Raw genomic sequence first — 25224 nt, forward strand, 5'->3', positions numbered from 1 at the left:
CGTATACAGGGAGGCGAGCTGTAACCACTCCCAAATCAATGAATGACAAAATAAGGTTTCAGAATAAATAGCAGATAAAAATTAGAATTGACCTATTTCCGTTATAAATGTATCTTCTCCCACTCACGTTTTAGTTGAAACTGAATGTGTCTATGTATGTACACACACTCGAAAATCTTATCAATTTTTGATATAATATTGAACCTGAGTTTCAACCCCTCTCCAAATAAAATCCTATGCTATTGTGTGGGATATTTTTTCATTTATTTTATTTTTTATAAATTTTATATTTTATATTGTGGACACATCAGAACATAAGCTATTTTCCCCCCTCATGCAATACGGTGATACGCCCCTTAACTATATAAAACAAAGCTGAGGTGAAGGACCTAACAAGATATTGAAATATATTTGTTAAAATCTTCTTCGCTCAATTTTTAAAACTGCCACAGTCATACGAGAGATTCCTTAACATGAGACAAAATTATAATGTCTCCGAGGATAAACTCTCCATACGATAGTTAAAAGTTGAGGCTGTAAAAGAGCACTCAACACACACGAGGACAAACACAGGACAACACGACCCCACAGAGGATTATACTGGCGTGAGTTAGGCTGCAAAATCCAGTCCAGGGTGTACGACGTGTAAGAGAGGTTTACATTTGGGTATATTCTCACCTCTGTGTGGGACAATGAAAAAGTTGTGTTCCTTAGGATCACGCATGGGAGAGGAAAGAAGAGTTTATAGGATTCTTCTTGGGAAACCTGATGGTAAAAGACCTGTTGGAAAGCCAAGACGAAGATGGAGGGATAATAACAGTGAGATAGACCTAAAGGAAATCGGTAAGGATGGAAAAGATTGAATTGATCTTGCCCAGGATAGAGACATATGGAAGGCTTGTGTTGCTGCTGCCATAAACCTTCGAATTTAAGAAGGCTAAAGAGTATTTTTTATATCCCAAAACGGATACTGTAATAATCATTACACGATATATTGCTAGAGCAAGCGTGATAGATTCGGGATGTGGGTCACTTGGAGCAACGGATACTGGATGCCTGTGCACAAATCACACCTGAGATATTGCTCCGTGTCCGCAGAGCATGGGAGAACCGTCGCAACATGAGCATAGCACAAGAAGGACAGCATATTGAACACATTGCGTAACTTTCATCTGCCTATAACTTCCTTATTATTAAAGTTTTCATAAATCTGACTTCACCACTGAATTTCTGGTGAAATTCTAGCCCAAAACAATACCCAACATGCCCCCCTTTCCATTTAAAGAAATGAAGTTGGATCCAAGATGGCGGACATAGGCTAACATATTACTGCCATGACTAATTGCTTTCATTTTATAAGGGGTGGTCAGGGACTTTTGACTCACTCTGTAGATTGGAAATACGAAGAAAAGAAATTCAGAACCAAACCCCCTGCGATATGTTGAAATGTCGCTTTTCAAACATGTTAATACTAATTTGTTCCACGAATTCACGTTTCTTAACAGTGGAAACTAAGAGAAACAGCTTTTCAGCGCCAAAAGAGACGGCATGGACCTACCTTTGCAGTACGGTTCTTCATCAGACCACGTCTTCTCGACACCGCACCTCCTCGTGGGTTTCCCGACCAGCATGTAGCCGTACTTGCACTCGTAGGACACCACGGAGTTGTACGAGCATGATGTGAAGATGGCTTTCCCGTTAGGCGGATTCTGCGGTGTAGGGCACTGGACAGCTGAAAGTGGAACATAGAAAATTGATTTACTCTCGAGGACTGTACTTTCTTCCTCAACTCAGCACGAACGTAGGCAACAAGAAGGGGTAAAAAATTTGGCCTATAAATATGTGACGCTTTCAGAAAGACGTCATACTGAACATGAAGTTACAACATTTGAATTTGTTTATACTTTCTATCCATTTAAGCATACTATTTAGCTTTGAATTTCGTAATAAAAATGACGTCACTCTTAAAATTGCAAATTTTATTTTGAAAAGCCTATTTTATAAAAATGTACATTCTAAAGTAACTACGTGTCATTTCTTCTTATCCCTGCTTGATGCTTATGGATACACACAGATCAGATCGTAAGTATTCGATATTTCACTTATCTCATAATCATCATTCATCCTGTTTGTATTAAACGTAAGAGGGAGAAATGCGAACTAAGTAACCACAGCACCATAACGGAGTATAAAGAGTGACTGTTTTGGAAGACTCAGGTCTTCCTTCACTTGGCCTGACTGGGATACGGGCCTAACTCTTAATTTCGTTACTAGTCATTTGAAAAAGTAAGTTACATTTCCAGTTACTAATGTTAAAAGTAAATTGTTACAGATGTCGTTACTCGAAAAAAGTAACCGTTAGTTACTCATTACTTTGAAAGAAAGTTAAGAAGCAACTGTCCAAAGACGTACACTTACGCACGCACGTGGGTAGCTCCTTAGGGTTCCATGTCCCGTCCGCCTGGCAGTATCTCTCTGCCCTTCCAACCAGCTCGAAGCCCTCGTTGCAGCGGGAGGTGACTCTGCAGCCGAAGGTGTGGCAGTCACCGTCTTGCCAGCCGTGAACAATGTCCGGGGGCTCTCCGCATGAGCGGGCTGTGTCGGGGCCCGCAGGGACAAAACGAGAAATCACTTTCAGGATCAAAACAGTCGTTTAAAAAGGAAAGTACAGATTTATTAGATGTTTCCCCTGTTCCCCCCCCCCCCTTCCTTGTGCAAAAACTTCCGACAGCAAATCACAAGGAGACGTTATCAACTTTTGCTTTGGACTACAGTTATCAGCTTTTGCTAACTTTTTAAGAATTCTAAGTAAATCATATAGAAAATTTTAATCTAAAAATACAGAAATTCTCTAGTGTTCCGTTTTGATCTGATACCAAGTGTCAAAACAATTAATTAATCTAAAACTATCACAGATAACTTAACACACACACAAAAGTAAATGCATCAGTTTAAAGTCTGTAACTCAGAAAGTTTTAACTGCATCTTTGTGAAAGATGCGGTGCATCAAAATACGCATTGATGAATTGAAGTACAGCTCGAGACACAAAGACACCTGTATCTTATGATGTATTTAGTTTTATGTGTTTATATCGTTGTGCTGAAACAGAAAAGTATGTTGATATCAAACCGAGACAAGTACTTTTCCTAGCAGTATCCAACGTCTCAGTATCTTATAATCATAGTTGAGAAACAACAACTTATAATATGTTGTGTTAGCAAAAGAAACAGAAAAAATGTGTGAATACACGATTATTTAAATTTATGAGAACGATAAGGTATTTTTATATCTGTTAAGATTAACTTTGCACAACTGCCATGTGTGACAACAGATCAAACCAACTGCTGAAGAGTACCAGAATATTTTTTCCCATAAAAAGAAAACAATAAAGATCACGAAAGTATTTCTGTATCGCGGAAAGTTGTTACTTACAGTAATCTACAGTAATTGATTAAAAATTACGTAAATACACAAATCGTTCAGATAGAAGAGCATGACTCAGTATTTATGACAGTCTAATTGTGTGCAATTTGCTAAATCCATCAGCCTATTGAGTTACTTGAAGATTTATGTTAGAGACATGTACACAGCATACTAAAATTGGTTACTCTGTAATGAAAATAAGTGTACAAGGAAAGTTGCTGTAATGGCAAGTGTGTTTTTCAGAAAGTATAATAACAAAGATATCAATCACATTATTGTAACTTCTTTTTTACGTTCTAATGATGTCACAACAGCTCAAGTCACTTCAAGCATCGTATCCTTGCATTTCATAAAGATGTTGAACATAATGCTATCGTGTTTTTCTACTTTACCATACAGTGTTAAGTGTCTTCCATGATCGTTTGATTCCTTCATTTGGAAACAGACAGTTCAGTGGGTACGTACGTGCAACTAGATTATCATGAAAACATGCAATGGGAACATTTAAAAAAAGTGCTCAACTACGAATCTACCAATAGAAGAGTGTGAAAGAGAGTGCTGGAAGAGACATGCGAGTTTAGAAATTTAGAGTGCAGTATTTGTCAGAATTTAGTGCAGTTTGTTCTTTTTGGCAGAGCCCCTTACATGCTCCGAGTACCATGTTAGATCGCGCTAAAGGGGCACGAGCGAACACGAGGTTACTTTTTGTGAACGTTACATTACACCCCCGGCTGGTACGTCAGTGCCGAATCGATTAATGCTTGAACAATGTGCTTGAGGTGGAATGAGAATAAACAAGGACTGAGGTTGATGTGAGAATGAAGCAGGTGAATGCATGTGTGAAATGTATGCAGAATGAGTGTGTGTAGTAATCATGACATGAGTTTTCGCTCACGCGTTGAACGGAATCGGGGGGAATGCGTTGAATGGAACAGATGTGGAATATGACATGTGCACGTGAAGTAGAAGTTAATTTGTGATAATGAAGTATCTACATGTGTAGAGGTGATGTATTTACAATGTGAAGCCACGCTTTCCTCGTAGGCTGTTTAGCCAAGTTTAAACGTACTGTGCAAATTTAATTTTTAATTCTTGATAATATAGTCCCGATTCGAACTGTGAACTTTACCTCAAGAGGCTGTCTCACGAGAGAAGTGGCCAGATAATTTGGATCGAGTGGGTTCAAGTGTAGATGAAATTTGTTCAGGTACGTTCTGCTTCTCTAGTTGTGGTTAGGAATATCTCTCTTTCCTCTCTCTCTCTCTCTCTCTCTCTCTCTCTCTCTGTGTGTGTTCTTCTTTATCTCTTTCTTTCTTTCTATCTTTGTTTTGTTTTATCTTTTCCTCTACTCTCTCTTTCCTCTGTCCTCTTTCATCTTCTATTCCTTTATATTTATCTTTCTTCCTCATTCTTCATCATCTATTTCCCTCACTTTCCACATTCTTATTTCTGTCACTCATTCATTCTCTTTCCAGGTGCGGTTCTTGCGCTTCAATAATCGTTCTGAAATTTTCTTATGCATACTACGTCCCAGAAGTCTGTAGAGCAACACCGTGCATTGAAACGAGTGGGTGGAGCTGCTGCAAACGGCTGATAACTGCAGCCACGTTGCTCCTCCCATATACTCACTTCCCCTCTCAAGCGTTCATTGGTCGAGTCACTACCTGCGCAGAGGACTTGTTTTCGTTCGCTTGCTCCACAGATCCCTTGGACGTAGTATAGGTTATTTCGGTGGACAGATGTGTGGACTCTTAGCTAACACGGTGAGATAGAGCCTACTCGATATTGGCTGCCCTTGTTTATTCATGATTTTATATCATAAAAGTCACTCTCTTTCTTATTTTGAATCGAATACAATATGGCTCACTCGTGGCAAAACGGATACTTTCGAAGTGCTAGGTCTTCTCGCTTGTAATCACATTTTAATCTAGATAACTATCCAACTTCCTACTTCTTGATACTTTTCTATAGTATTTTAGATTTGATTCCACAATCCACAGTGACCATGAGCGAGAATTCATGACTTCTACCCGAGGAAGGGTAAAATTTTTAGAATTTTTTTCCTTGCTCCTAAAGTACCGATTTTTAAAATGACATTGACAATTACGTTGATACCAGGGATCAAGAATAGAGCATTTTATTCTGATTTACTACTGACTTGAAATACATCAATGCTGTTACATTATTTTCTCACAAGTTTTGGGAGGGGGAAGAAGCCTCCTTCTATTTATCCCCATCTTCAAATCCCGCCTATGAAAATAGTCATTCTGGTAGGGTTATACTTTTAAGTAGTCCACTGAAAAACCAAAAGTGAATATAAATATTTCTTTATAGGTAAAATGCTGAACATATAACAGATGAAATAAAAAATGTCTTCATAATTAATCTACCGGGTGTCCAAAAGTCCTGTTTCATGGAGAAATGTCAGAATCTGCATTATTTATTATTAAGTCGTTTATAGTGCTATCTTTGCAGGAGCAGGTGAACAATGATGAAATTGGAGTAACATGTGGAACTTGAAGGTGTTCGCATTACAGATGTAATTTATCTTTGATTCTGGCTTTTCGGCTAACTCCTGTATTACTAGGAAGAATATTAGATTTCCTGTCTTAGAAGCAGTTAGTTCACAGTTCGATTAGCAAATATTTCGTGTTTATCTTTGGAAATACGAGTATATATTATCAATGTCCAATTGTTTCCGTGAAATATATCTCTGACGCTAGCATTTACCATCGTGAAGCAATGATCATTCACAAGCGAGGTTGCACCTCTTGGATTCTCAACTTACACTAACCTCTTGCTAATTGTTCGATTAGTGTTTCGAAGATTTATAATATAACTTATGCAGATGAACTTTGCTTTCTTAAATACTATGTGCAGCCTAGTTGAATTGCAACACGCAAGGGAATCAACAATACCTAGTAGTGTCAGGACGTTCAAGTAGGAAAAAGAAGTTTAACTTAGAATCGGTTGATATCTTATGGCTCATATGAAAATACGTATAGGAGAATGGGGAAAGTACAACTTAACCAATATGAGAAAACCCCTATGGCGCTGTCATCGAATTTTCAAAAGCAGAAGAGCGGCTTACCATATAATGCTGTCCCTGCTTTGTCGAAATGTGCGCCATTCTTAATACTTCGCTTCACCTTTAGTCAGTGCCAAGTGTTTGTATCATCATGAAGAGGAAAATGTATATAAGATTTTTGAAGTTCATGGCCATGAAGCAAGGGAGGGAAGCTATACACATGGCAATACGGATGCAGTTCGGGCGCTTAAGGGATGAACCTTTCTCAAGACACCCAATTGTCAACATCCCTTCCACATAGTACATCCAGAACTGCATTTGGCAGATTAGCAAGGCTTTGGCATCTGGACTCACAGCAAATATAATCTTATGTGGGGCTTGTGTCCTGTCGTCCGTATATGTTTGTGATTGGCCCTTCATTCATCTCTTCTTATCACCATTTCCATGTAGCACAAGTTGTTGGCCCAACGTTTGGAGATTGTCGGCACCGTTTAGAAATGGTTGGTTGGGAGATGGATGGCAAGGCGGACATCGCCACACAAAATTGACAACAATTTGGCAACGTTGGACCCACAGTTTCGTGTTACATGGGTTCATCCTCATCGTCGCGATTAGCTAAAAGTGGCAGAAAATCTCAAATAAAAATTCAATCAAACGACGGCACTCGGACACAAGCTCGCGAGTAGAAAACAAAACACTTTGGTTCGCGAGTTTTCCGCTGTTCTTCTCATAGTGGTTCAGCTGCAACTACACATATTATACTTCTTGGAATTTTCGCAATGATTGACTTCGTCCTGGGTGATGTAATTAATGGCCATATCTACAAGGATCTTAGTGTCAGAGAGAACCAACCCCTCCCCCTTTCCCATGGTCCAAGCTGCTTGTTTCCTGCCTGTCAAGTGTCGTCAGTCACTTGTTTATTCTCAATCACGAGACAAGGGATGTTTTCTTTCGGTCTTTGTGAAAATAACACTCTGGAAAAACTCCAATGTCTCTTCCCTCGAGCACTTTATATTTTGTTAACTTTTTTTTTCTTTTTTTAAATCTTTTACTCACGTTCGCAAGATAGGTCCGGACCGAACCACTTGGCGACCCCGCCCAAGGTAAGGCATCGGGCTCTCGTGAAGCCGTTGGTGATGTAGCCAAGGTAGCACTGATACTGAAGGGTGGTTTCCAGGTCGAAGGTGGTTTGATCGCGAGGGGCGTTGTGCCTGGCATGCTCTATGACGGGAGGTTCGGTGCAGTAGACTGGAAGATGGGAGGGTAAATCTGTAAGCATAAGGTTGGGCATTCCCACTGCTTCTACAACTCTCAACTATATGCAAAGCACCAATGAGCGTACAGAGTTTTCTGGAGAAAATAGGATTGCGGAACTGGTGCTCGTGATGTTTTCCTATACTGCTTATTTAGTTGTAGGATAAATACATTATTACTTTTTCAAGGTAGTATATCTTTAAGTTAATGATGCAATGGTATATCTTTGATGGCAATGGTGTCCCATTTTTGAACTTTCGTATTCATTTTTAAGGTACTGGTATACCTTTAAAGGAAATGGTATGGTTTTTAAGAGAGTGGTACCTTTTTCAAGACAAGGATTTGCGTTTTTAAGCAAATAGTATACCTTCTTTTAGCGCAATGGTATGCTTTCTAGGGAACTGTGTGGCTTTTAAAGTGAAAAAGTATGTCCTCTATGACAATGATGTTCTCTTTCAAACATTTTAAGACAATAGCCCCGTCTAATTCGCTGCACTTTTTTACTCTCTCTGCACTCATGCGTCTAGTATGTTACACAATGAAATGAACGTTTAAAGCAGTAGACAGGCATTTATTGAATCTTCTGAATCTTGAACACGTCTATTTGTCTACTTGATTGAACATCATTTCCTTGCACCAGCCTCACACAGGGATACACTTGCACTACACGCAGTGTCAAAAAGTGCAACGAACTAGACGAGGCTAATGTTATGGCTTTTGAGGACAACAATATGAATTTTCCTTGAAATGGTATACCGCTTTAGGGCAATGCTATCTATGCCTTTTACGATTCAGATATTCATTTTAAGGCAATCTTATTGACTTACTCGTCATTACATTGTCATTTGTGATTGACTTCTGTTTACTAGTGCTCAGTTTTATCGTATTTCATCATTATTATTTATCCTTCTTATCACGATAGGGGCATAATAACAAAATATTTTCTTCCCCCCGCTCCCTATCCTTTTCTGGCGACGTTACTGTCGAAGAATTGTTGGATACTATCGTCACGAGTTAAGTGAGCTTTGGCAAAGGTATATTAAGCTGAACCACACCATTGTATGGTTACATTCCCATCACGTTTTGGTTTCCTTGACGCCTATTGGTAGAGGAGAACACGTGCGTGGATGCATGTCACTACGTTCATTTATGAAGTGAGTAGGCGACACGATTGGGCCTTACACGGACGCGTTTCTTACACGTCATAGCGGATGGATGGAACAGCCAATCAGATGAGCATGTCCTTGAAACGTGTCCGCGCTGTAATGGAGGTTAGAAATAGAACCGTCCGTACTATTATGTAAAATGCAACAAGAAGTGTTTGCCAGTCATTTTCATTACTATGTCTGTTCTCTCTCCTTACCGCTGTCGTGTTTTCAACAACTGAAGTAGCTATCTCTGTAGTTTTACTTCTGTTAAGACAGAAAGCGGACGTGTATTTTTTAATGGAAGATACTTCCATAGTGTTTCATCTCGTTTACCAATCAAACCCAACCTAAGTGTGGTTTCAGTGTGGCCAATGAAAAGTGGCAATCTACAAAGAGCAGCTCTACAATACTATTTTCTCCGAAATATTCATAGCTTTAACAATCAACATAGAAACTGTTTGCGAGGTGCAGTGGATGCAAAGTGCACTGAGGATCACTTGTCTCTAAAGCTAAATCTTGTACTATATTTTCATTCTATCTACATATTCTCTGCATCTAAATTTCACCATAAGCGAAGTTCTATCAAGTGTTAATTCATTCGACCACTTGATGCTGCTTAGTGATTTTTTTTAATGAAGTTAACAGTGTTGTAAATAATTGGGGAAAGCTTTGAAGGGAGGAAATAGAACAATTGCTCGTATGAGTAAATATATGCATCTGCTCATATCATTAGTTCTTGGGGCACGTATTGCCTCTCCGCAATTTTTTTAGCACCTGCTCACTTTTATCAATACAACCTGTTGTTTCAGAGTTATAATGAAAATCTGTCCAATGGTCTATATTTAGATCGAATTTGTAGAGGTGGATCTGTTGATAATTTTTTGAATTCGTGAATTTTCGTGTGACGTAGGTGCTCACGAATATCCTCGAAGCGCCAGATTTTTCCAAATTATGACTCTTCAAGGATATCAACGTAGTACATTTACGCACACGTGGGAAAAAAAAACGCTATAATACTATGAATCATCAGGAAATAAAAAACTTTCAAGGATGTCATTTAATTATCTCGTCGAATACCTTATATATGCAACTTCGGTGCATATTGGTGTATCATCGAACTTTTGCAATTCATAAGATCTATTAATTTCTATTCAACTTACAGCTATATCTAAATAATTTTTGCCCAACATACACATGCACATAAAAACAAGCACATGGAATTGAATATATGTGCTTATACAGTGAGATACGCAAGTATTGCTCTGCAAATTGTCCATGACTATTTTCATCAAATATTCCCTTGCGTCCTACGTGGTTTTAAGGAATGGATTGTTTTGTATGATAGTGCCGAGGATGTCAGCAACTTGTTTAGTATTTTGTTTCAATTGTTGAAACTCTCATTGCGTAAAACAAAGAGAAGAAACATGGTGACGGACAATTTGTTTGGTAATACTAATGCACCCACTCTACCGTTAATACCCCATACATTCACTGCGTTTTAAACATAATCTTTTTCATCAAATATTATAAAATAAATGAATTTATATTGATATGGATTTTTCAAGAACGAAAACATTATGTTAAATTATACCCCCTAGGGGAAATCCGAGTTCTGCCGAATTTTAAGGCGTAATCACACGGAACTGGACATCCAGTTAGTTGGCGCTAAACTGGGTACCTGCCCGAATGTGATGGCTGCCTGGTTCTGTGGAACAGCCAATCAGAGAAGAGTATGGCCACGTGAAGATAATCTGTGAGTTTGCAAAGGAGAGTTTTTGTCTGTGGTTTCCGAGTGTTGGCTGTTTTTGTTTAGTTTCTCGATAAAAAAGAAACAGAAAGATGACGTGCAGTGCATTCGTGTTAAGTTCATTAATATTTAGGTATTTATGCAAATATGATTTCCGAAAATCGAAATACTTATTATTATAGGTGTATTAAATTAAATGTTTGATTGATTTTTTTTAAATTTGTGAATGAATCCTGCGAATCTCATGTATGAATATGCATACCCGAGTTAATTAAAAAGCTTGTTCGGTACGCATTGATTACAATATTTTTTCGAGCCAATCTCTAGTCCATACTTTTCTTTTTTAATTTTTAATAAAAGCACAAAGCAGTAATTCTCCTACAACATTCTTCAAATTTCTCGTTCCGCTCTGCGCAATGTATTATGGGAACAAAAGTCTATCGATAAGCACGGTAAAAAGTATCGTGTGAGGCGAAAACTAGCAAACTAGGACATTCCTACTCGAAATCCAGTTCCGTGTGATTCTGGCTTTACACCGTCATGTTCTGGTAATGAAATGATCATGTTTCCAGGCTCGGGATTCGAACCTGGGTCCCCTGGCGTTGTAGCGCACTGTGGTAACCAACCCGCTACAAAGGTCGACGGGACAGAATACGTGCATTAACATGGTCTTGGTTCTTCTATGGTAGTCGGGCATTTTCTATCAGTTTAGAAATTCGGCCGGAACCAGGATATTGATCAGTAGGGCTCGGAAGTGAGGAAAAATCCTTCTTTTTCCCTAGTGTCCGAAGACGAGGCCTAACATAATATATGTTCATTTTGGGTCATTATAGGCCAGAAAACGGTGTGTTTTATTTGTCCTTTTTTGCCTTTTTCGTCGTTTCTTGGCTTATTTGTCCTTTTTTAGCCTTTTTTAAGGTCTTAACGGCTTTTTTTTTTGCAACTTCACCTTATTTCGACTACGTTTTTACTGCCCATTCTCAATTCGAATCATCATCAGTTCATCACCTCTTAAACATCCTTTCTGTAGTAAAGAAAAAAGGAAAGAAATAAATATATTTGAACCATCCCTGAAACGAGAGAAAAACATTTTTGGACGACTGAAGCAGGTACGGTACAAGGTCCTTTAACCTTAACTTGTCTGGAAGGTCGCGCTGTAAGTGGCAACTTTCTCTTGTTTTGAAGCTTTCAGCACGGTGTATACGACCAGCCAGCGCGCGCCTGCCAAGATCTTAAGTCAGATAAGGAGGTTCCCGCCCATATTCATTAAATATGTAATTAAAACTGAAGTAATTAATTAATTTGGATCACATTTATACGTCCTTTTTTCAGTTTTTAGGTCCTTTTTTGACAATGTAAGGTCTTTTTGTAGGTCTTTTTTTTGGCAATATACAGGTCTTAAACTTCTGAGCCCTATTGATCAGTAGCGTAAATAAAATTTGTTTTAGAAATAAGTAACGTGCTTTCCTTTAAGTCATGGTGTGATTAATTGAGACGACCCTCAGAAGGCTTACCCTGTTACTGTTGACTAGATGATGTGTCGTCTGCTCAATAAGGTGCGTTCCGAAAGTCGTATGAGTTTAACGCGTCAAGCGAGTTATGGCCACTGGCCGTTCCAGAAGTCCTGTCGTGAACTTGGTGAAGTTCTTTATAGAGTTCTTTAAGTCAAAACGCACGGACCAGGAGGCTGGTTTGTTCAGTTAAAATGTCTGCTACTTTCAGACAATGCGTGTGCATGATATGTACATTGCATTTCTAAAGTGGCGCGAACTCTATAAGGATTATAACCTTCTGACCTATAACAAGCCGTCTAACAAGTAAATATGCTACCTTTGCTATCTGAAAAAGTCTAATATTAATAATAAATCACCAATTAACGAAAGACAAAATTGTGATAGCTGCTGGATGACTAGAAATAGTAAATTTCCCATATCCGGAAAACGGATTTCTTTAAATTTACAGGAGAAATTACTTACCGAATGCAGTTTCTTTATAGTTGTGGAAGTTCGGGGAAGTGTTTTGTCGCATCGTTCATTGAATTTTGCCGGTAAATAATCTATTTTTCGATACAAATCTGTGACCGATGCACGAAAGCTCTAGCATCCATTTCCTTCCGTCCAGATGTTGCCTGTGTGTGATGACGTAATCCCGGCCAATCCCGGTCAGAGTTTCCAAACACGTGTTTTTGTAACTGAAGAAGGTACGTTTCCGCAAATGATTTGTGGGGCTATGTGTTAATGGTTTGTGGGGCTATGCGAGAATGGTGTGTGGGGCTATGCATTTTTTTCTAAACCAATTTTTAACTTTTCTCACCTAAACGTGACCCAACCTAACCTAACCTTGTCGGAAATGGTTCGTGGGGCTATGCGTCAATGGTTTGTGGGGCTACGGAGGTATTTTTGGGTGGAGTGGGGTAGAAACACTGCATGCCGACTACGGTAGTGAAACTGTAACCGCCATTAAGCGTGTTACCGAAGGAAAAACGAACAAAACTTACTCGATATGTCGTAAATAGAGCTTATTTCCGTGAAATAAGCGAAATGCCACCTTGAACAATGTTTCTCAATGCAGAATACTTAAGTACGAATATTGAAATTACAAGAACTAGCAAATTTCAGCCGTTTTCCGGATATGGGAAATTTACCCTAAAAATAAACGACCCCCTCCCCCATGGTGACGACGCCTAGACCTAAGAAGAAACCTTCAATGAACCTATCGAGCAACTGCTAAAAAGTCATCCGCCCCACGAGGAAAAGTCCTTAATCCACCACTGCATTAAGTACAAATGACTTTTCCGAGAGAACTACTTTTTCCCTCCATGTAAAATTCATTGCCTGAGACCAACTCGGAGCGAGAAAGAGTTAAGGAGACTGACAGAGGTAGGGGGGAGTCTTCCTGGCGCTAATAGCCTAAACGTCATCACCGTACATTTTTTTGAAAGCGACATAAGAAGGGGCACTTAATTCGTATTTTTTATTCATCCAAGATTAAAGCCTTTTCGATATTGAGGCAGGAATTGCCCTATGCAAATTCTTGTCCCCCGAGGGGGAAATTTTCGCTCAACTTGCTAAACTTTGGGAGTTTCTATTTTGGCTGAGAAACACAAAAGTTTAATTGAAATGTCTGTAGATTCTGAAGAGCATCAAGGTTTTTGAGGGAGAAGAGAAGATTTCTTAGTCTTCGGTGCAAGAATGTCAAGATTGGTTTTTAATTGCTATCTTTCGCCATTGCTTATGAAAAGAAATCTTTTGGCTTTTCAAGGTAAACTCCTCTGCTAATTCTCCTTACGAGGCGGCATTATTAGAAAGTTCCCAGAATTTACCCCCAAAACGCATCCAACGTTACTATTGGTTGTCTGCTCAGCCTCGAGATACTGCCCATCTGCGCATATGCTCCAATATCTCTTCGTAACCTCCTCTGTCACACTCGCTTCAATGTTTTCGAGTGTTAGGAAATCTTTACCACGAAGCCCCCATCTTGAGAGTATGCAGGTGCCATATCAGGCGAGTAAGAAGCCTGCGGCACCAGTAGGATGTGCTTCTCCGTCAAGAACTTGTTGCACAAGTCATCCTATTTGTCGCGACGGCGCTCATGTTTACCACATAGCACCTATTCTTGTACGAGTACACCAACATTTCCGCGAACTTTTTGATGATACCTCTAATTTGTCGTTCGTGAGCGTACTCGTTACTCATCCGTTCATACCTATAAGTTCCAAACACAGCTCCGGGTGTAATAGGCAGTTACCGTCATGTTGCCATTAACCTAATGAATTAAAAAGCGACCTTAACTGCATACAGGCATAGAAAGGCCTCACACATGGAGTAGAAATTAACGGTCGCAAATCGAACATGAAACTGTACTTTTAGCTTGGCGCGTATACGAATTTATCGTACGGATTTGTGACGACTATGCAATTTGTTAACGAGTAATTTAAGTTATATCTCTGTGGCCGATCAATTTTATACTCTCCTAGCTTCATAACGATATGATTGATGAAATTCAATAGATAACAACCACAAGAAAGACCTTAACGTGGATTCGAATCCAGCACCTCTAAATTCGCAGTATCAATCAATTTGTCTTCCTCTGTCCTGAACAAAGGGTGTCTCTCCTTGCAAGATACGCGACACCGTATCCTAACTTCCGTATTACTGTGATCTTGGAGGGAACTCTTGTCTACCTGGGATTTTACCCGCAGGATTAAAACACTGAACAGTTACTTGAACCTTGGATTTTAGGCATAAATCTAAGGATTCCCTGTGAAAATATTGTCTCCTCCATTTCGTGGTATGTTGGTTCGCCCCTCCTTCATGTTAACACAACTTACTGTTCTTCCTGCAACTCGGGGTTTTCCCTGACCACGATCCATCGGCTTGGCAGACGCGTTCCACAAGGCCAACCACCTGGTAGCCATCCTCGCACGAGTACACTGCCCTGTCGCCGAACTGATGACCCGACATCTGGACCTTCCCCAGCTCTGGTGGATTCAAGTCTTCACATTCTTTATCTGTAAGAAACAAAAAACATATTTATACAATCCTGGTTGATTTTTTAAAAATGTTTGTAAGTAGAGTTTTAACTTTTTACAAACTAACTACAAGTGATCTTTATTATTACATACTTTTTACTACATAAACTGTCACTTATAGAACCTAATCCGTGGATAAACTATTGTTATTTTTTTCTACCGTTGACCATCTAAAATTGATATTAATTAACTGTAAGTTAATCCAAAGTAAAAACTTTCACTGGAAACAATTTCGTCACACAGGACATTTGCTGGTAGCAAATGTGTATATAGAAGAATGAAACTACAAATCAGAATCCTGTTCATTACTGTTGAAACGTACAATAAAGTATTTCTAGGAATGCAGTTAATTCCGACACTAGTTACCTGCAAGAATAACTTATCGTTACAATTTCCCGCAAATTTGCTAACGCGTTACTAATTCGAGTACTTTACTTTAGTCTCCAACTCTGCCCAAACCTCCATCAAACATCTTCTTAACTATAGGAGTAACTTGACGAGGGCAAGGGGAGGCCCTCGTCCTCAATAATTCCCAGGTTTATTGATATTTATATGTTATAAGTAGCGCTCGGAAGTTGAGGAAAAATCCTTCTTTTTTCCTAGTGTCCGAAGACGAGGCCCAACATAATATATGTTCATTTTGGGTCATTGTAGGCCAGAAAAAGGTGGGTTTTATTTGTCCTATTTTGCCTTTTTCGGCTTATTGGTCCTTTTTTAGCCTTTTTTAAGGTCTTAACGGCTTTTTTTTTTTGCAACTTCACCTTCTTTCGACTACGTTTTTACTTCCCATTCTCAATTCGATTCATCATCAGTTCATCACCTCTTAAACATCCTTTCTGTAGTAAAGAAATAAAATAAATAAATAAAGAAAAATATTTGAACCATCCCTGAAACGAGAGAAAAACATTTTTGGACGACTGAAGCAGGTACGGTACAAGGTCCTTTAATCGTAACTTGTCTGGAAGGTCGCGCTGTAATTGACAACTTTTTCTTGTTTTGAAGCTTTCAGCACGGTGTATACGACCAGACAGCACGCGCCTGAAAGGATCTCAAGTCAGATAAGGAGGTGCCGCGCATATTCATTAAATATGAAATTAAAACTGAAGTTATTAATTAATTTGGATCTCATTTATACGTCCTTTTTCCGTTTTTAGGTAATTTTTTTGACATTTTTAGGTCTTTTTATATGCCTTTTTTGGCAATTTATAGGTCTTCAACTTCCAAGCCCTAGTTATAAGTAATTACTCTAACCTTCTGTACACGGTGAAGGTACATGGTGGTTCGGATCCCACTTTAAACTGTAGCTCCAATCGCGATTAGCCTTACTGTGCATAAAGTGGACTTAAAACACCAAATCAATCAATCAATGTAACCTTCTGTAACATGAGGTTCACCTCCCCACAAGTTAAGCAGCTGCTCTTAAACCAACAATTTCATTTAAGGCTCGCTTTAGACGAATGCATTTTCCTTCGCATTTTTCTTAACATTTACGCCATGACCAAAATGCTACCATGACCAAAATACTACCGTGTAAAGTAAAAATCTTATGACATTACAGATGCCATGGCATTTTTCAAGGATAGAACCAGCTCTATTTCCGTAGCATAACCAATCATAAGCGACCTCTAGGTCACGAGTGTAAATGTAATGTCGGCCGCGTGGCATGTAAAGTATCACTTCAAATTTTTAAAAGCCGATAACTATTCAACCGAGAGGAATAACGTTTCGTGTAAAAAGGTTTTAGGTACAAGACAATGGCGCTGCTATAAGATTTTTAGAAGCATTTACGTAGCATTTATGCTAGCAAAAATGTTATAGGAATGCCTAAGCTACTACCGTGTAGCCATCAAAGCTGTATTACGTTGACAGTACTCCACCACATGTTTACAAGAGCAAGAATAACAAAATATCCAGAGTTTTCATTAATGGTGGAGCTTTTGCAGTTTCCAAATCACCCTTAAATTGTCTTGAAATCGGACTGCAGCAGATTGTTCTTTGATCTCTCGGGCCTCCATCATTCTTGGATGTATCATCCGTGGACCGCCTGCTCCCGTTATTATTTCGTTGTTAGCGGACCTGCAATTCGAAGGGGCAGGCGTCGAGAGGAGAAACAAAAATTGATCTCAGTCTAAGGCAAGAGGGAAACGTGTTCTTAAGAAGAAGAGTTTTCGCTGCTATCTACAAGCATTTCGTCAATAGCGCACAGCCAGACTCGATGGCGGAGTGGTTAGCATATCGCACTCGTGGGCATATGTGTTCTTTGTGAGTGTCCCTTCATCAATGTCATCATATAACCACCGATCCTCATCTTCGCGATTAGTTAAAGTGGCGGAATAGTCCATGAGCCATGACCTCAAATTTAGGCGATCGGTACCACTCGTGGAATGGATTCTCATATGATTTTCTTGCAAGGTGTGGATGCCTGGAACTGGAAAATGTGTGATAGCATCTCATAACTCTTTTCTTTTTTATATAATATTGTTGAATTAGTAACTATGTCCGAAAAATGATATTTCTTTCATATTTTTTAAAAATAGCATATAAATTCATCACAATATTTGAATAAATAATTTAATTTTAACAGAGTTATTAAACTCAATATCATTTTATAATAATTATAATTATTAAGTGTAATAATATTATTTTAATCCTTATAATAATAATAAAACTTTATTATATTGCTTATATACTGACATAAATAAAATGTATAAGTTTTACTTACAATTTTCAATAATAATAGTCGCTAAAAATCTTAAATACGCGTCTATGTTCTAATTTTACATAAACAACATTTTTTTATTTACATTCATCATCATCATCGTATGAACAGGCGTCATCACTCATTCATTTTCACATGTGGGTAGTCTGCACTTGTCAGTGCACCTGATGTTATTTAGACAAGTGACGCAGTTTGTAATTTCTAATGGATTGGTTGGTTAATTGATTTGGTGTTTCAAGTACACTTTATGCACAGTAAGGCTAATCGGGACTGGACCTACAGTTTAAAGTGCGATCCGAACCATTATGTGCCTGCACCGGGTATCTAACCTGGGACCCCTTGATTACAAGGCGATGACACTACCACTGCGCCATCGGGGAGGCAGTTTTGTGTTCTTTTTAAATGTCCATTTTCTCCCACTTGGACTAAGTGTACATGGATCATTCAGAAGACATCGCTTGCTTATAGTGGCTTGATAATCGCACGTTAAGCATGTTTCTTGAGACAGTTTCTCCAAGGTGTAACTTGATAAATGTCTATCTCACTCTTCTTTGCACAGAATTTACGACATGCCATGTCATTCACATAATGTACAGAAGATCTTGCAGCATACAGTAAGCACGAGAACTAAAATTTGTCCATCATTGCCGATTTGTTTTCTGTGTATGTCCGTTGGCAGGAAGGATTTTCAATACACTTACTTTTCCTTTTCCTGCAAATGCGCATGGAGACTTATCATATCTCGACAAACATTTTTAATAAGAATTGAAGCTATTTTCCCAATGTCAAGGACCATCATGGGTATTTTGGTACTATATTTCAAAGACAACCTGGCCGTGATTCTTTCATGGAATCTCAAACACATAATACACACATCTGTCTCATCTGAGACTCTCATTACAGCTTCATAACCCTCATTAGCAGCGGCAGTTATTCACCAAAAAATTACCATCTCTTCTTCATGTTTACTGCTGAGATTGAGCACATTGGGGCTCCCTTCAGATGTGATGTAGCATCATTTATCTCCACAGTTCGCGAAGTGTTGTATTCAAACGTTTTACAAAATCCTCGGGTTTCCTGCATTCATTAACAGGAAATGCAATTAGAGTTGTTTTATTCATTACGTGACTTAGGAATTTCCTTCACTTTCTGACAATCTGGGAAGATGAGATGCTCTGTGACTGATGCCCAAGTTCCTCCCATGTGATTGTCCTTTCGGTGTTCTTTATTCTCCCATTGAAGGTATCAAACAGACATCGATTCTTGAACTCCTATTTCCTTCCTCAAAGCATGCAGATAGACCTCACCGAAGTTTTGACTCCTCTTCTTTTACTCTTGAATAAGAGCCATGTCATCAATCTCCGTGGTTGAATATCCAGGTATTCCCTCAGGCGGGATAACATTTTTCTGCGAAGTATGTTTCTAAAGCCCATTATGACGAACTGTCATAATGTATTCTGGAAACTTGAGTTTCGTGTGTGTTTTGCTCGGGCAAAGTAGCCCAACTCAGGTCCAAAGACGATGAACTCGTCTAGTGCAGAGAATTCACGATAGGTGGAATGCCTATGCAATATGAAAACTTTGTTGCTTTAATAGTTACGCGAAGAATCGCTAGATGGCTCTGACCGTTGTGCGCAGTTGAATTGTAAATTCCTTTGTCTGAGATCCGATTTTCTCGCGGTTTCCTTATGCACAAGGACATTTTGATGTGTCGGTCACTGCACGCATGGGCAATTCGCAGTTATGGCGCAAAATAATAAAATATACAGCGTTTTGATCTAGATGCCTTTGGTTAATTATCAGCAAAAAGTTTATCTTATTGAGCATTACTCTGGGTTCCTTAACGCATATACATATCTGTTAACGTTTGGTATTTAAATCATGAAAAATTGTTGTTTGGTAAAGACAAATGTGCTCTGCAAAAATGACTAACAGTGATCGATAGGGGTGTGCAGTGGTGGAGAAGGACTTCCGGAAGAAAAAACATGGAGTGAACAGAGTAATGTCACTACAGTGGAGGAAATCAGAATTGTTTCCGTGCTTTAGGGAGGAATTTTACATCTGCAGTTAGGACAAAACGGCAGATAATAGCAAGAAGTGAAAGCACATCGCAAAAATAGGTGTTGGAAAGGAATGGAGCTCTCGGGAAGAGAGAGGTAAGAGTGGACTCGGGCGTGCTGGATTCGTCGTTCCCGACACACCAGGTGAGGAAATTAATTATCTTAAGTGACTTCGATAGGAAGAAAATTCTCGAAGATCGTGTTTACAACGTTTAAGCAAAGTTGTTCATGAGATAGCTATCTCGCGTGTGTTGAATTTTACGGGAAACGGTACTAGTACACGTCACAGACCATGCGTTATTTACAAAATGGCCATGGACGCCATGTTTGAAAAGGGCTCTGTGCACACGTAAAACGATTTATTTTCGTGCAAGAAACGCATAGCACTAATCAAATAAACGAGGAGCATGTTCCCAGATTGGATCTATGTCAAAATAGGAACTAATTAGGACTTTGTAATTCCTTATATGGCATTAAAGGTGCATGCTATATGACTTTGATGGGTAATTTTCATACACGTATCGACAGTTTTTATTTTACGTCTCTTAATTAATAAGGACAGATTGTTGATGCTTTAATACGTAGGAAATATGTGTTAAATTGAATACAATAAATAAGTTTACTGTTTCTGATGTTCATATTTACGTGCTAAAATATTTTCTTCCATTTGTATTTGGTGTTTATGAAAATGTTTAAATGATTAATTCTTCTCTTTCAGAAGGGGGGAATTTCGCTTGTGTAAATTGGGTTATTGCTGTGGCTATGGAAAGGGGTTATTGTTAGTTGTAAATTATCTGAAATCCTACTTGAAAATCTGAAAGTATAAACTTTTAATCTCCAGCGATCTGCACTCGTCACCAGCGTTACCAGGCAAAGTTGAGATTCAGTTATTGAGTCGTGGATAACTGAACTAAATTAATAAATTGAGCGAATGTCCTTTGGCTCGTCGCAAGATTACGAGGACTCAAGTGCAGAGGGGCTGCGTTATTGAATTTTTTGTTGGGTTTCAAGTAGGTTAATCTTTAGTTGGTTAATTGCTGTTGTTAAAGCTAATATTAATAATGGCAACTGAGCAGGAACCGGTTATATTAGATTCCTTGTTCGCCTTTATTAAACAGAGTGAGGAAAGGAACAAGGAATGCACTGAGTCACTCAAATCAGAACTCAGAGACAGCAATCAGTTGCTCAAATCAGAACTTATTGAAAGCAATCAGTCACTCAAATCAGAACTCAGAGACAGCAATCAGTTGCTCAAATCAGAACTTAATGAAAGCAATCAGTTACTCAAATCAGAACTCAATCAAAGCAATCAGTTGCTCAAAACAGAACTTGCAGCTCATACTAGTAAGGTAGTGGGTAAACTGCAGTCTGATCTAGAGGACACCAGTAAATGCATATTAGAGCTGCAGCAAGATGTAATAAAGACAAGTGAAGGTTTAAATGATCTCACGTTGTCGGTCTCACAATACAGGGCTGAGTTGGTAGAAAAAAGGCATGAGTCTTTGACGAAGGAGTTTGATTTGTCAGGGAGTAAAGTTGAACTGATGAATGGTGTTGTAACTTCTTCTGCGGTCACCAATTGCATGTGTACTTCACATTCGGTCGAACATGACCACTGCACAGGCACTCTGACTTCCTGGTCGGAAAGTTATGCACAGAGTACCGGCGAACTGAACCGAAACAGAACGTTAGAGCAAAAACACCACAAGGGTATTAAAGGAAAATATTTGATAAGCGAGGAGTGGTCTTTTGGGGTGTCGGGTAACAGAGACGAGTCTTTCCCTGTCGGCTTCTGCACAAAAGATGCATCTTTCCCAAAACCGAGCTTGCAAATTCCTTTACTGGGTGTTGGTTGTAAACAAAGTGGTTCTCTAGGTTCATCTTCGTTGAGTAAGCGTGTCCACACGGTGCAAGTTGATACAGGGTGTCCGGAAAGTAAGGTGGATTCTCAGTGTCTACACTCAAATTCAGTATCATCTCAGAACAAATCTATCCTGTCTGTTGTGTCTGTTGGGGAAAATAGTATTGACTTACCTTTAGTGTCGATAGTTCAAGATCATTCGGTACACAACGTAGTCATACCAGTAGTTGGTTATCCATTGCAGACTGGTGTGAGGAATTCAGTAATCGAACCCAGAAGTTGCATTAGGTGTGGTTCTATGCGTGTTCTTATGCCCAAAAGAATTGCCAGTATGGCATGTGTCGTTTCTTTCATGAAATTAGGCACTGGTTATTCAGTCAGATATGGGAGGCGCATCAGAGTTAAAATGAAGTCACCTACTGACTCACTTCCCAAGAAAACTTTGGTAGTAAGTCGAACTGTTGCTGGAGGAAGAGTGTCCCTCCATCCAAGCCATATTAGGAAGAGAAGAACAAAAAGGTCTCCTCGGAAAAGTACCAGCACAAAAGTTTTGGGGGAAATTTTGAGTATTTGTCTTCTCTTGGCTTTGTCTCTTTGGTACAGGGTTAGAATGATCTGGCATCGCACTCATGTCAGAAGAAAATGGCATGGGATGCATATGGTTGAGTATGATTGCTCAATGATGAAGCCTGATGAGATCATCGGAGCGATCATCACTCTTTAATCAGTGAAAGTAACTTCGCTTTGTACAAAATGTAAATATTAAAGATAATATTATATTTAATTTGAAGGATTTAATAACGTATGGATCTTTGGAAAGTTTAAAATAAATTTTTGAATATAATTATCATTTGAATACTATTTTTATTTTATTTTCAAACGTCAGTTCAGTTGGGGTCTGGTGTCAAATTTATAGCTCAGGAAAGATATCTGATGGACAGTCTTATGCGGGAAATTTGAAGTGGGAGTATTTAACAAGTCAAGCAGCCTCACTATCATTTTGGAGCCAACAGCTTTTAAGTGGGCAGTATCATTTTGAATTTGTTGTCACATGTGCATGCAAGTTTCATTGTAAACTTTTGTGCGAATTTCTCGGGTAGAATCGTGTTGATTGGCGTTCTAAAGAAACACAAGGGAACATCAGGGACACTGGATGTTGTATTTGTTCGTCCTTGGGAAAATACGTCTCCACACATAGAAAATGTGAGAACGATAGGGTGTCGAGGGGACATTTGCCATTAGTGTCGGCTTAGTCCTGACACAAGTTCGTCTGGAGTCTGTATTTTGGAAAGTTTAAGTAACGACATTCAATAGGTTTGATTTCTCTGTATACATGACATGGTGATGGTAGGGGGTATCTGAGATATGCCACCCGATGGTAACCAGTATTCAAGAGGGAACAAATTAATTTCAATTAATCTTGCATGGCAACATAAAATTATAAGTCATATAAAACGAATCTTTGGTTTACTCAAGGCGAGTATCCTGGTTCGGTTCCAGTATTAATAACAAAAATGTTAGTGGTACATTTGGTGGCAGTGATTGCGCGCCATGTAATTACGGGGCTGTTGACGTCAGCTGTTTGATGTAGCTTCTGGCTTCAGTGAATTCTCCTTGCACAGTCGCATTTAAGGTTACTGAGTTTGTCCAAACATCGAATTGTGTTTGTAAGAGAAACATATTTCTGGCTATCTGACACACCAAATTTTGAGTTTTATGGGATTCATTTTGAATATAGATATTGCGTAAAAGTAAATTTAACACGTTAAGAATCAGACCTTAAGTGGTACCGGAGATAAGGTGATAAGAAAATATTGTGACCTCTTTGTCGGCCCTTATCTTTGTGTTAAGAACAGTAAAGATTCCACGCTTTCATTGATAGATTGTGTGACAGGAGAAAAATTGGATCACCAGTCGATAGAAAATTGTAAAGTTTGGAATTGTTCAGGGGACAAGGTAAAAATGTGGGTGAAAAGATTACTAGATTTGAATTTGGAAGGTGTGGTTGAAATGCTACAGACGATGGGGTTGAGCTGTAAATCAGACGTGGTAGTTAAGGACAGTGTAGATATAGGCGGGGTAGGGGAAGTTCAAGGTTAAAATTTCTCGTATGGGTAAAGTGAGATTGAGCCTGCGGCGGGCGAGTTGACCAAGTAGGTGAAATTTATGCGGCGTACTAGCATGCGAGATGAGCCTGAAATCTTCCAGATTGCTCCAAAATAAGGTGAAACGTTTACAATAGTTATTGGCTCAGATAGAATGATTCCAGAATCGAATTAAGAGTTGTTTAGGTAGTTCCATGGGGGTGTTGTTGAGTTTGCGGGTGGGGGCAGGTATGATGCGGTAGAGGTCAAGTTAGGTTATGCTTGCGGCGGGCTAATAGTCAAGTAAGTATAATGTTGCGGTGGGCCTAGGCATTCATTTGTTTCCTGCTCCAACCAAAAATATACAAGCCACTATGTTCTACAAGACGCCAAAACACATGCGGGGTTCCTTCTTTCTGGAGAATGATGGAGTCACCAGAGTTGGTGATCCGGGATGTTTCATATTGTAAACAATAAAGTAATATGTCTGTATATATTAAATATGTATATTAGTGAATATGTAGAATATGAATGTTTATTTGATGTAAGTCTAACTTTAGTATTGTAACAAAAGTATTGTGTGAGGGTTCATCCCTATGTTGGGCGCCATTTATGACGAACTGTCATAATGTATTCTGGAAACTTGAGTTTCGTGTGTGTTTTGCTCGGGCAAAGTAGCCCAACTCAGGTCCAAAGACGATGAACTCGTCTAGTGCAGAGAATTCACGATAGGTGGAATGCCTATGCAATATGAAAACTTTGTTGCTTTAATAGTTACGCGAAGAATCGCTAGATGGCTCTGACCGTTGTGCGCAGTTGAATTGTAAATTCCTTTGTCTGAGATCCGATTTTCTCGCGGTTTCCTTATGCACAAGGACATTTTGATGTGTCGGTCACTGCACGCATGGGCAATTCGCAGTTATGGCGCAAAATAATAAAATATACAGCGTTTTGATCTAGATGCCTTTGGTTAATTATCAGCAAAAAGTTTATCTTATTGAGCATTACTCTGGGTTCCTTAACGCATATACATATCTGTTAACGTTTGGTATTTAAATCATGAAAAATTGTTGTTTGGTAAAGACAAATGTGCTCTGCAAAAATGACTAACAGTGATCGATAGGGGTGTGCAGTGGTGGAGAAGGACTTCCGGAAGAAAAAACATGGAGTGAACAGAGTAATGTCACTACAGTGGAGGAAATCAGAATTGTTTCCGTGCTTTAGGGAGGAATTTTACATCTGCAGTTAGGACAAAACGGCAGATAATAGCAAGAAGTGAAAGCACATCGCAAAAATAGGTGTTGGAAAGGAATGGAGCTCTCGGGAAGAGAGAGGTAAGAGTGGACTCGGGCGTGCTGGATTCGTCGT

The 25224-nt window shown here is 39.1% G+C and overlaps 1 protein-coding gene across 8 annotated transcripts in view; it reads right to left on the reverse strand.

The window, feature by feature from the left end:
* The window catches only part of Hasp (Hig-anchoring scaffold protein), a 313203-nt gene that overhangs the window by 109251 nt on the left and 178728 nt on the right, over window positions 1–25224 (reverse strand). For 7 of the 8 annotated variants that reach the window (XM_083113347.1, XM_083113346.1, XM_083113345.1 and 4 more), the window contains exons 2-4: window positions 14931–15111; window positions 2413–2606; window positions 1559–1732 (exon numbers count right to left, since the gene is read on the reverse strand). In XM_083113347.1, the coding sequence (XP_082969473.1) occupies window positions 1559–1732; window positions 2413–2606; window positions 14931–15111 (549 nt within the window). The remainder of the gene's footprint in view (window positions 1–1558; window positions 1733–2412; window positions 2607–14930; window positions 15112–25224) is intronic. The other variant, XM_083113343.1, reaches the window with a different exon arrangement.

Source organism: Lepisma saccharinum, chromosome 27 (assembly GCF_977018435.1).
Source record: "Lepisma saccharinum chromosome 27, izLepSacc3.1, whole genome shotgun sequence".
Taxonomy (NCBI): Eukaryota; Metazoa; Arthropoda; class Insecta; order Zygentoma; family Lepismatidae; genus Lepisma; species Lepisma saccharinum.